The sequence below is a fragment of the Leptopilina heterotoma genome, unplaced genomic scaffold (genome assembly GCF_015476425.1).
Source record: "Leptopilina heterotoma isolate Lh14 unplaced genomic scaffold, ASM1547642v1 Lhet_21, whole genome shotgun sequence".
NCBI lineage: Eukaryota > Metazoa > Arthropoda > Insecta > Hymenoptera > Figitidae > Leptopilina > Leptopilina heterotoma.
In genome coordinates, this window is record NW_025110925.1 from 739,682 (window position 1) to 752,943 (window position 13,262).

At 28.1% G+C, this 13,262-nt stretch overlaps 1 protein-coding gene across 4 annotated transcripts in view; it reads left to right on the forward strand.

The window, feature by feature from the left end:
• The first annotated feature begins 11,406 nt into the window (after nucleotides 1–11,406).
• LOC122501423 (probable nuclear hormone receptor HR38) overlaps nucleotides 11,407–13,262 on the forward strand; it is an 83,180-nt gene continuing 81,324 nt past the window's right edge. For 3 of the 4 annotated variants that reach the window (XM_043610865.1, XM_043610866.1, XM_043610869.1), the window contains exon 1: nucleotides 11,407–12,654. In XM_043610865.1, the coding sequence (XP_043466800.1) occupies nucleotides 12,444–12,654 (211 nt within the window). In that variant the 5' untranslated portion in view covers nucleotides 11,407–12,443. The remainder of the gene's footprint in view (nucleotides 12,655–13,262) is intronic. The other variant, XM_043610867.1, reaches the window with a different exon arrangement.

The window sequence follows — 13,262 nt, forward strand, 5'->3', positions numbered from 1 at the left end:
ACAGATGTACCTTTTTATAAATGAGCCTAGGAATCTCATTTTTAGATTAATTACAGATACGTCATTCGAATAAATTTTGAAACAACTTCCGCCGATAGGAGATGACAAAGATTAAGTTGGACCATGTTGATCGTGTGAGTGGGTGCGCACATGGATACGTTACGTGGACTTGGAGAGAGAGTAGGTTCGAGCCGAGTTGGAGTCAAGTCGACTCGACTTGAGTCAGGCCGGGTCGATCGTCCTCTCTGTGGAGTAGACCAGTCGCTTTCCCTTTCACACGCGGCGCTAATCGCCCATCGTTCTCTGATCTATCGGCTAAGCAAGAGGGGAGAGAGCGGGCGTGGAGAGAAATAAAAGAAAGAGAGAGGGAAACGATTTTCTTGCAAACAGAAGAAAAAATGGCTACGATAGAAAAAGAGGGAGAGAGAGAGAGTGTGCGCGAATTTAGAGAGAATTATCGTGCAGTGGGGTCCGGTTTCGACTGACGTCCCGGATTATGTAGGCGCGCAGGTTGTGTCGATAAAGTGGATATCATGAAAAGAAACAAAGTTTAAACGTCTGCTGGGTGTCTTGCAGTATTTTCTTATCGCCACTTCTCATCGACACGTGCACAATGAAAATCCACATTTTCTAGAAAGATACACGATACCTCTTTCATTTTCTGTACTCATCATATCATTTTTAAGAGCAATTTTCTTCCATTTTTGCTTCAATTGTGAAAGCACAGGTCAGATAGTCACGACTGGGAATAACTTCTCCTTCTATATTTTAATTAATTGTTCCACGTAATATCAAAATACTAACAAATTCGTTGAATAGAACTTTTCCTATTCTCAATATTGTAAGTGCAATGCACTTCGTAGTTGCAAATTAATTAATTTTTGGTTCTGATGAAGTGAAACCTTGTTCATTACGTCATTCACTATAATAATATCCTTATTTTGTCCCAGGCCAACCATTCAATTAATATATAATATGCAGTGTACTCAGAATTTCATATAAAAATAATGATAAAATTAAGCCCATTGTCGACATTGTCAATTGTACCAAGTTTCTTTTCTACAACACATTTTTTGTGTTTAATAAAATTTATCAACAAATATAAGGCACTCCGATGGGTTCACCAATATCACCGTTTTTTGCAGATATTGTTATGGAAGATTTAGATTCAGACTCCGCTATGTAGGATTCGACATTTTGAAATACGAATAACGAATTTCAATTGAATCTGATGAATTTTTGAAAATGCCCACCATATTGGATCCGCCATTTTGAATTTTTAAAAACTGACATCGGATTTATAATCAGCGACCCCGAAAACCCCTGAGTAACGAATTTTAAATAAATCCAATGAATTTTTGAAAATGTCCGCCATATTGGATCCAACATTTTGAATTTTCAAAATTTGACTTCGGCGCATTTTAAAAATAATTATATTCAAAATTTAATAAATTCGCAGCGCTGATGACGTTTTAATTTAACCTTAATATTTCTCAGATGATTATTAACCTCACTTTCAATTGAATTAATTTTATATAATATTCCGTCAAATAAAATAATAAAACTAATTATCAAAAAAAAGTACTACGTTAAATAAATATTTCTATTTTATCACAACTTTGCAACAAAACGTTTAAAAATTAGTAATTTTAAACGCAAACATAAGCAATTGAAAGACCGCTCGCTCGTAATTTTTGTAAGGCCGTAAATAAAGTGCAAGGAAACTTGTGATAATTAATCGGACTGTTTACAAAAAAAAAAAAAAACTTTTTGTGTATATAGTCATAATTGACGACTATGGAGATTCAAAAAAGAAAATACTGTAATCATTAAATTGACGGTCTGACGATTATTGTAATTTAGTGCAGTCACGCCTGACGCCTACGGCGTCCTGTCGATTTGTGTGAAACTCTCAAAGAGGAATGTGTGCTTTTCTATAATCAATGAATTTTTAGTAAATTTCATTAATTTTTAACTTAGAAAATTATAAATTTTTTCATTATTGACATTCCTTTGTGGCTTTTTATATCAAGCACTTTAAATTTAAATAAATAAAATTCAATTATAAATAATTAATTAATGATTTAAAAGCGTTTTAAAAGTTATAGCTGTACATTGTATTGTAAGATCAATAGTCATTCTTTAATTAATTTTGTAATAAATTATCTGTTTTAACAATTGAAACGACATTAAAATTTATAATGTATTTTTTGATAATTTCTAGATTAAATAAAATAAATTTTAAAAGGATCTTGTTTTTTAAATAAATTTATTCTTTCAGTAACCACGTCAGTTTACTATCCAGAGGTGCGTCGGATATATTGGATAAATCTAAAGGAACCAATAGGACAGAAGAAACAAAATTTTTTCTTGAACTATAACTTCCATATTATATTTACGAAAAATCATTTAAAATAAATATTACTACTTTTTTTGTAACTTATTATCTTTTGAATTGTAGCAGCGGCCATTCGGAATAGAAAGAAATTTACCCCAAATTAATTGGTTGATTTTTAAAAAAATTACATGAAATTTTCAAAGTGGGACATATATGTCCCGGAGGCACGAAAGGGTTAAAAATTCCCCATATTAAATCCGCTATTTGGAATTTCTTAAATCTAACCCCAAATTTGTAATCAGCGAGAGCCCAATAACATATAGGAAAACGAAGTGTTGTTAAAATATATTCACTAAATGTTAATGAAATAATTAGTTTGTTATATAACTGTTTTTTTAATAAGTCAATGTTCTTCAGTCAATGTTCTTCATATTGTTTGAAATAAATATTACTACTTTTTTTGTAACTTATTATCTTTTGAATATTGTAGCAGCGGTCACTCGGAATAGAAAGAAATTTACCCCAAATTAATTGGTTGATTTTTAAAAAAATTACATAAAATTTTCAAAGTGGGACATTTGTCCCGGAGGCATGAAAGGGTTAAAAAATATAAATGTCCCTCACTTTTTTTCTATATTATTTTGCATACGCATTGCAAAATTTATCCGATGAAAAAACACTGCTTTACCATCAGATACTCAGCAGAATATGGAACAACGAATCAACTATGAAAAAAGAAGAATGTAATGCTTGTAAATGTGCCATTTTTATGTTGCGGCAAAAAACAGAAAACTGCTCGGTCATAGGTTAACCGTCACGAGTGTTCTTCACTTGAAAATGGTAAGTAAATAGTTCATGAGTATATTTAATATCGGTATAAAATTCACAATAGTTTTGAATTCTTTTTCCAACGTGCCCGATAATTGACGCGCTCCAAAAAAATCCCACAAATAGCATCAAAACTATCATAAAAATTTACTACGAATCCGTTGTCAGTTTTTTAAAATTCAAAATGGCGGATCCAATATGGCGGACTAAAATTTTAAAATTTAATCAAATTTGATAGAAAATTATTACTCGGGGATTTTTGGGGTCACTGATTACGAATCCGATGTCGGTTTTTCAAAATTCAAAATGGCGGATCCAATATGGGGGACAAAATTTTAAAATTTAATAAAATTTGCTAGAAAATTATTACTCGGGGATTTTTTGGGGTCACTGATTACGAATCCGATATCGGTTTTTCAAAATTCAAAATGGCGGATCCAATATGGCGGACTAAAATTGAAAATTTAATCAAATTTGCTTGAAAATTATTACTCGAGGGTTTTTGGGGTCGCTGATTACGAATTTAACCTTCATTTTAAAAAATCCAAAATGGCGGTCATTATTTAAAAAATTGACTCGGATTTTTATGAATTTCAGTATCGAGGGGTATTTTTGGGTCGCTGAATTCAAATTTGACATTCGTTTTGAGAAATTCAAAATAGGGGATCCAAAATGGCGGATGTAATTTTTTTACGTCAGAATTAGAATCAAAGACCCTAAAAGAAAATATTTATATTTTACTATGTGTATCCAATAGAAATTCAATTGCATAGTTCGTATATGTGAATTAAATTTCCATTTTCTAATTGCTAAAAACGAAACACTCGTAGAAAATATCCTGAGCGTGAAAATGGTAAGTGTAAAGTGTCAAGAAATTATCTTTGAAGTCTCACACTAATGGTAATGACATCCTTATTGTATTTGTTTTAATGATGCATTGTTCAAACGCAGTGTGTGGGCAATATATATGACTTTTATACCAGGATTGTAAATCATCAATAAGTATTTCTTGTCGATCTGGACCATAAAAATGATTCTAACAAGGTTACTGACAGGAAAATCATTGATTCAAGAAGCATTGTTATCGCCTGTTGTAAGTTCTAGAGATGATATATTGACATAATGGATTCATGACTTGACAAAATTTTCATCTTATTTCATGACACTTCATTTAATAATAATAATTTATTGGTTCGGTTATTAAATTCTTCGATACTTAATAATGATAATAATAACAGCAAAAATAATATTATTATTATTAATATTTTTAATTAATAATATTAATAATCTTTAACGTCCTTTGATATTTAGTTATTGAAGATAATTTAATTAATAAGAATTTTATTAAAATGTTAATTTAGTTTTATTATTTAAATAATACTAACATTATTACTAATTAATAATAATAATAATAATAATAATAATAAAATTAATAATGTTAATATAAGATATCTTCAAGTTTTATAATAATATTCTTATTATTATTTATTATTATTCTAATTAATAAACTTTGCTCAAAACTTTGGTAATATCAGATTTTTATAAAATAATTTAAAACTTTTTTTTATTAATTTTTTAAAACACTTAAAAAGATTAAAATTTGACATTTAAAACATATTTTCTATACATCTTCCGCATGGTAAATGTATTTATTAAAAATAAAAATTATTTCTGTACATTATTTAAAAAAATTTGATAAATAAAAAATTTGGCCTTCTTTGACTAAAGCAAAAACTAAAAATAGACAAATATCTTGTGTGCATAAAAGAATATGAGCCTATAAATGTCTATAAGCTAAATCTCGACGCTGCATATTCGCTTAACGTGTTGCTCACTTTACTCTCTTATATAAGAGTATCTTACCCTCGCTCTCACCATCTTCTCAGTTCTGAGTGCAGGAACCGGTATTTTCATTTTTCAAAACTGTTCCCGCTTTTGAACTTTTTTTTGTTAATTTAAAAAAATGTTACAGAAAAAAAATTGTATTTGAAAAATTTTATAAGGAGTAAAAATTTCGAATTGAAAATATATGGTCACTCTTGTGTTCACGTAAAATAAAAAATACTGAAACTAATTCGATTTTGAGTATAATTTTTATAACTATAAAATTATTATTATTATTATTATTATTATTATTATTATTATTATTATTATTATTATTATTATTATTCAAGAATTATTATCAAGAATTTTTAATTTAAATTTTTCTTTAAATCGATTAATTTTAATATAATTTTCGAAAAAGTTTGTTGACAATTTTCAAATCCATATTCGTTTAAAATATTCAATTTTACTAAATTTCAATTATTCGTAAAATTCTTCATGTATTAGAAAATAAAAACTTCAAATAATATAAAAAAAAATTCATTTTAAAATTCAATTATATTCTAAAAATTCACGCTATATTGCTTTTAATATTCTATTATTATCAAACATTTTAAGTGAAATCCATTTTTAAATCAATTTTTATGAGAAAATTCTACTAAAATTCCATTATTTAAATACAAATAAAATGCAAATAAATAATTTATTAAATAATTGAATCTCTAAGAAGAATTTTATTATTTTTGTACAATATTTAATTTTTACGAAGAATATTATTACTCTTGAACATAATTGAATTTCGGCAATAATTTATAACTTTTCCAAAATGAAACTTTTTTTCATGTTTTTAATTAATGCTTTTAATATTTAATTATAATCTAAAATTTTAACTGAATTCCATTTTTAAATCAAGTTTTATTAAAAAAGTCCACTAGAATTCAATTATTTAAATACAAAAAAACCGTTTTTTTTCAATAATTGCATGATTCTTAAAATTGAATTCTCATAAATGTTATCAATAAATTTTTAAATAATTCAATTCTTTTGACGAATTTCAATAGAATTTTTAAGAATAATTTCATTTTTCGAGAAATTTGATTAAAATTGAATTAAAAATAATTGAAATTCTGCGACGAGTTTTATTATTTATGAAAATAATTGAATTCCTCAAAATAATTTTATTATTTACGAAAATAATTGAATCCCTGTAATAATTTTATTATTTATGAAAATAATTAATTAAATGATTGCGATGAAATTTTTAAAAAATTTGTAAATAATTGAATTCCTGTGAGTTTTTTAAAAAAAATTTTCAATAATTTGAATTCTTTTAAAAAAAATTTGATTAAAATAGTAGGTAGATATTAAAAATTTTATTGAATTCAGGCAAATTTTTGAAGATAATTGAAATTTTGCGAAGAATTTAAAAAAAATTTTGGAAATAATTGAATTTCTGCGAGAAATTTTATTGCTTTTGAAAATAATTGAATCACTGTGAAAATTTTATTATTTATAAACGACTTTTATAAGAAATACTATGCAACTATTTTAAATAATCATAAAAAATTTATAGAGCATTTAAAAATGTATCGATTGACCTACTGATGAACTTATAAAGATTGAATATTTTATACAAAGTTATATTGGTAATTAAAAAATTAAAAAATGTGAAAAATTGAATTTATATTTTTTCTCTAGGTTTGAAAAATTTTGTGTAATTGTTAAATCATTGTAATCAGTTTATAGAATACTTTAAAACGCTTCAATAACTGTCTGACTTTAAGCATATATATTTTGACCCTTATTTACGAAAAGAAATTTATTTAGAAATAATCAGAAAATAATAATCAAAATAATAATTTTAGCTTCATTTTTTACCCCATATTTGTTGTAAGCTTACTCTGCAAACTTACTGCAAGGTTGAAGGTACATTGCCAAATGTCCAAATCAAATATAATTTAAAAGAAAATTGTTTACTTCAATAAAATATATATTAAAAAATAAAAACTTCAAATAACATAAAATAAATTCAATTAAACATATAACAAAAAATTAATTCTACAGAATTGTTATGAATATACTTAAATGATTGCGCAGAATTTCATTGTAATTTTTTTAAATAATTGAATTCTTCGAACGAATTTTATTAAAATTTTCAAAAATAATTGAATTCTTACGAAGAATTTTATTAATTATTTTTTTAAATAATTAAATTTTTGTGAAGAATTTTATGAAAATCAATTTAAATAATTGATTTTTTTTCGAAAATTTTTGTGAAAATTGTGTTTGAAAATAATTAAATTTCTGTGAAAATTTTGTTATTTATGAAAATAATTTAATTCATAAAAAGAATTTTTTTTATTTACGAAAATGATTGAATCCCTGTAAAAATTTTATATTATTTATGAAAATAATTGAATTATTGCGAAAAAATTTTAAAAAAATTTTGCAAATCATTGAATTCTTGCAAAGAATTTTATCAAAAGATTTGATAATAATTGAAAATTTCTTCGAAGAATTTTATTATTAATGAAAATAATTGAATTTTTAGGGAAGGAATTTATAAAAAAAATTTTCATAATCTGAATTAAATTCTTTTGAAGAATTTCTTTGATTTTGTATAAAATAATGGAGTTTTTTTTAATAATTTTAATTAGAAATTTTATTAATAATTGAATTTCATATAAATAATTTCTTTCAAGTTTTTAGAATAATCGTGTTTCTTAATAAAATTGAAATTAAACATTTAATTCTTGAATTTTATTAAAAATCTATTGAAAATAATTGAATTCTTTCCAAAAATTTCTTTAATTTATTGAATACAATCGAATTTGTTAATAATTGTATTGAAAATAATTGAATTCCTAAAAAGAATTTTATTATTAATGAAAAATAATTTAATTCACGGTGAATTTTACTACATATTATTTATTATTTATTTGTTTCGAAGGATTTATTAAAATTTTAGAAAATAATTAAATTATTTCAAAAAAATGTTTTTAAAATTGAATTCTTTCACGAAATATTATTAAAATTGTATTAAAAATAATTGAATTTTTGCAAAGAATTTTATTATTTATAAAAATAATTGAATACCTTCGAAGAATTTTATTATTTCTCTAAATAATTGAATTTTGTCAAGAATTTTATTAAAATTTTTGAAAATAATTGAATTTTGGAGAAGAATATTATTATTTATGAAGGTAATTGAAATTTTGATGTGAATATTTAAAAAATTTTGAACATAATTGAATTTTTGCAAAAAATTTTATTACTTTTGAAAATGATTGAATTTTTGCAAATTATTTGTAATTTCTTAAAAATTCTCCAAATTATATCATTAAATTTAATAACTTTTCTTGCTTTTTCAATCAGATTACGGACTTTACGAACTTTTTTTAAAAAAACTGACAAAAAAATTCTTATGAATATGCATGTTTCACATCGAATTAACCTTACCTCCCCTCCCAACCCCTTAAATATTGAATAAAAATGTCCAATTCAAGCAGCGTTTAAAATTTAATGAAACGAAGTTGAATAGTGCTATTGATGAAAACGGAATAATATTTTTAGAAAATTAATATTTCTTAATCTGATAATAGCAATTGATTGACCCATTTTTGTTACAAATTAATCAAATTTAATTATAACTTAAATGTAACAAAATTGCAGACGAAATTAATTGATTTATATAATTGGCATTAATTGCATAAAATTTTTTTCTTAATTTTAAAGAAACAGAGAAAAGGTTATATTGGAATTTTAATTTATTTTTAATACTGATCTAGTGCAAAGCGAAATTTATTTAAAAAAAAAATAAAAGGCATAAAAATAAAAATTTTTAAAGAAGTTATAAAACTATTCTTTTTTGAAAATAATTGAATTTCGGAGAAGAATTGAATTATTTCTAAAGATAATTGAAATTTTGACAAGAATTTTATTAAAATTTTTGAAAACAATTAAATTTCTTAGAAGAATTTCATTATTTGAAAAGATAATAACTGAAATTTTGAGTAGAACTTTTTAAAAAAAATTAATTCTATAGAATTGTTAGATAAAAAGAATGAAAAATTCAGATTTTCCAAGATTTTAATTTGAAAACTTTTCAAAATTCAATTTTTTTCTCAAAATTTATGCTCCAATGCTTTTAATATTCAATTATTATCTAAAATTTCAAAAAAAACTTAATTTTCAAATCAGTTTTTATTAGAAAATTCTACGAGAATTCAATTATTTAAATAGAAAAATAAATAATTAATTGAATATTTAACTATTACTTCTTAAAAATAAATTCCCATAAAGAATTTTATCAACAAATTTTTAAATAATTAAATTCTTTGGATGAATTTTAATAAAATTTTTATGAATAATTACATTTTTCGAGGAATTCAAATAAAATTGTATTATAAATAATCAAAATTCTGCCATAAATTTTATTATTTACGAAAATAATTGAATCCCTGTAATAATTTTATTAATTTATATGAAAATAATTGAATTATGGCTGAGAAATTTATATAAAATTTGTATAAATAATTGAATTTACGTGAAATTTTTATTATTTTGTGAAAATAATTAAAGGTTTGCGTAGAATTTTATTAAATATTTTATTTAATAATTGAATTTTTTTGGAAAATTTTATTGAAATGGTAGATATACCCATAAAAAACCCTGGCACACAAAAAAAACTTGATACTCTGAGTTTTAGGTCAGACAGTGACTACTTTATGTTTTTGGGGTCGCTGAAATAGGATCTTAAGTTCATTTAACCCCATGAAGTCAGGGTTTTGAGATAATCTCAAAAAACTAAAAATAATTGACCCTAAAAATTTTAAATAAAAAAGAATTTTATTTTAAACGTCTTAGAATCACTGCCTTATGTTTTTGGGGTCGCTGAAGCTGAATCTGAAGTCTACTCAACCCTATCACGCCAAAGTTTTAAGATAATCTAAAAAAAAATCCAAAAATTTAATCCCGAAATTTGTAAATCAAGAAAATTTTTTGAATTTTTATTTGGAATTTATCTCAAAACTCCGTAATAATGGGGTTAAGTAGACATTAGATTCAGCTTCAGCGACTTAAAAACATATGGCAATGATACTAGGACTTGAAAATGAAATTTTTCTTAATTTACAAATTTTTGGATTTTTTTTAGATTATCTTAAAACCCTGGCATGGTAGGGTTAAGAAGACTTCAGATTCAGCTTCAGCGACCCCAAAAATATAAAGTAGTGATACTAACACGTTAACTAAAATTTATTATTAATTTAAAAATTTTAGGGTCAATTTTTTTTGGATTCTTTGAGGTTATTTCGAAATGGGGTTAAATAAACTTCAGATTCAGCTTCAGACACCTAAAAAGCATAAGGAAGTGATACTAAGACTTGAAAATAAGAATTTTTTTTATTTACAAATTTTGGGGTCAAACTTTTGGATTTTTTTGTTAGATTATCTTAAAACCCTGGCGTGATAGGGTTAAGAAGACTTCAGATTCAGCTTCAGCGACCCCAAAAACATAAGGCAGTGATGCTAAGACTTAAAAATAAAATTTTTTCTGGATTCAAAAACTTTGGGGTCAAATTTTTGGTTTTTTGAGTTTATCTCAAAACCCTGACGTTATAGGGTTAAATTTCTACAATCATTTGTAATTTCTCTAAAATTATCCAAATTATATTGTGCAATTTACGGACTTCAAGCAAAGTTACGGACTTTTACGGGATTTACGGACCTGGTTCGAGCCCTGCGCTATATACGTGGGGAATCACCCTTATAGATAAATTTCCTCTTTGTATACTATTAAGTAACAATGTTAATTTCTGTACTGTACTTTTTATAGCAATAATCTCATCCTCCCGGAAGTATCCTTGCTCTTGGTCCATCGACATCACTAAGTACCGCGCGGTCTTGCATTAAAACACATTAAAAAAAAGAGCCCTTGAGCCCCGGTGAACCGTTAAAATTAACCCTGAAACTATCCATTATATCTCGTGTGTGTGTGTGAACCACCTCCGCATTGACACGCGTACATACCGTGTTCAGTCAACTTTAGCATAACGCTCGGAAAAAGTTGCGGGTCGTATGTGGTATACGGCATCGTAGGAGTCTTTCATCTCTCCGAGGGTTGTTGCGGATCGAAGGGTCGCCTTCTCCATGAATGAAAGTTGCATCGTCACGAAAGAGTTCCGAGCTCCATCCACAGCTTTCCTGCTTCCTCCTGAGCAGATAATATACGTGGACGAGGAGGGAGGAGGCGCGGGACGGCAGCCACCCCATCGCCGCGACCACCGTTAGATCCTCTCTGGGGTGGAGTGGGGTGGCTCTAGAGCCAGCGAATGACGTCATCCCGTGGCATCATCGAGGAGCAAGCCAATGGGGGCGCGTGCCTCGTCCATCGATCTGCCGCGTGCGTCCCGGGTTCATGACGTCACTCGCGACGTCATACAAGCGCCGTTTCCACTCTACACACTGTACGGTTTTAATATAGCGGCGCGCCAAGCGCGATCCAGACTCAGTTACTCGGAGGCCGGCCTTTCGTGCAAGCCCTCTGACAAAATCCTCTCAATTCTCAATATCTCTTCTAGCAAAAGGCAGTGTGTTGTTTCCTCCTCTCGAATATGTGTAATAGTTCGTGAGCAAGGACACTGATATCTTAATTCTTTTTTTCTGGTGATCAATATTTTAAGTGAAAAGTTCCTCAAAACAAAAAGGACCATCAGTATAAGTAGTGCTTTATGCGCGAGTTCTATGGGATTTTCCTAAAAAGTTTGAAGTTTGTGAGAGAGGAATAAATTCGCGACCTGCATGCGGGTACCGAGGGCCGAAATCCTCGAGTTCCTCAACGGGGCTTTTTCCTGCGAGAGGAACCCCTTCGACCGGAAGGATCCTTGTACCACAACGGACGCAGGTCGGTAACATGTCCTGTGTGATCTCGGCTCATTACATCAAAATAAATCACATTCCATTGATCACTGCATGTACCCTCGCATATACACTACGCATACCTCGCATACTTCGCGTAAAAACTACAACTTACGGATAGAATAACCAGAAACAACAATAGGAACTTAATTCCCAATGCATTAAATATATTAAATGTATCAAATCTATCAAATGTATGAAATGTATCAAATGCATCAAATGTATCAAATGCATCAAATTCATCAAATGTATCAAATGCATCAAATGCATTAAATCTATCAAATGTATTAAATGTACAAAATGTCTAAAATGTACAAAGTTTACAAACTTCATCAGCTGATGTTGAAAAACTGAAACGATATTCGAAACTGCACCCACACGTGACTGTCGCGCTTTAAGGGATAGATCCATATATCCTCAACGGTTTTCCCTCTTCTTTTTCGAAATTTTGTTTTGGTTAGTGATCCTTTTTTTTTTGCAAGAAGTGACAAAATGTTAAGCTGAGGGTACGTGATACGGTATTACCGGATGTGCGATGCCTACCGTCGAGGATCCTGGAACGGAAAATTCGGTGCCCGCGGCAGCGACGCACCGCCCCATCGCCAGGAATCACCACGTGCAAACGTCCTACCATCACCATCCTCCGTCTGCCCTAGCAGCCGACAATAACAACAATCACGATCACCATCAGGATCTTGAGTCGGTCGATCATCTCGGGAGCCAACCTCACGATCATTGGAACAAGTGTAAGTGACGGACAATAAGGATAACGTTGTGTTTCACTTTCAACGAATAATGCAATACTGGTTGGTCAATTTTAGATGATGATGGTGATGGTGGTGGTAGTGGTGGTGGTGGTTATTGCTTTTTTTGGTGATGGTGATTATATGCAAATTCTTTTCCTATATGAGGAATTTTTGCATTCACGTGACCTACGTCATGTTTGGAGAGAGATTAGGATGAAGATGCTATAGACAACGACTGGTTTTATATATGTGAAAGACTATGTGTGGTTCAAGTATATTTTGGGTCATTAAGTCTTCACCAATATACTGGTTCGCCTCCAGCATTCTCATTCTCAAGTTTCATCCTCTTCATTTCGCGGTGTTGCAAAATATTTTTTGATCGATTTTTTGCAATTTTGACATAAATCAACTGAATTAAAGGTTCACTGGATGAATTAGATTAGAATTTCTCATTTTTCCCCTCGGAAAATGAGACCTCCTCCTAAAGTAGAAGACATGTTCAGTATGGACATTCCAGGACTTCCCAACGACTTATAGTCTCATTCAGAAATTCTGATAGACTATGTCATAATTTTCGAATATTCTTTACTATCCAAATTCGACGTCCC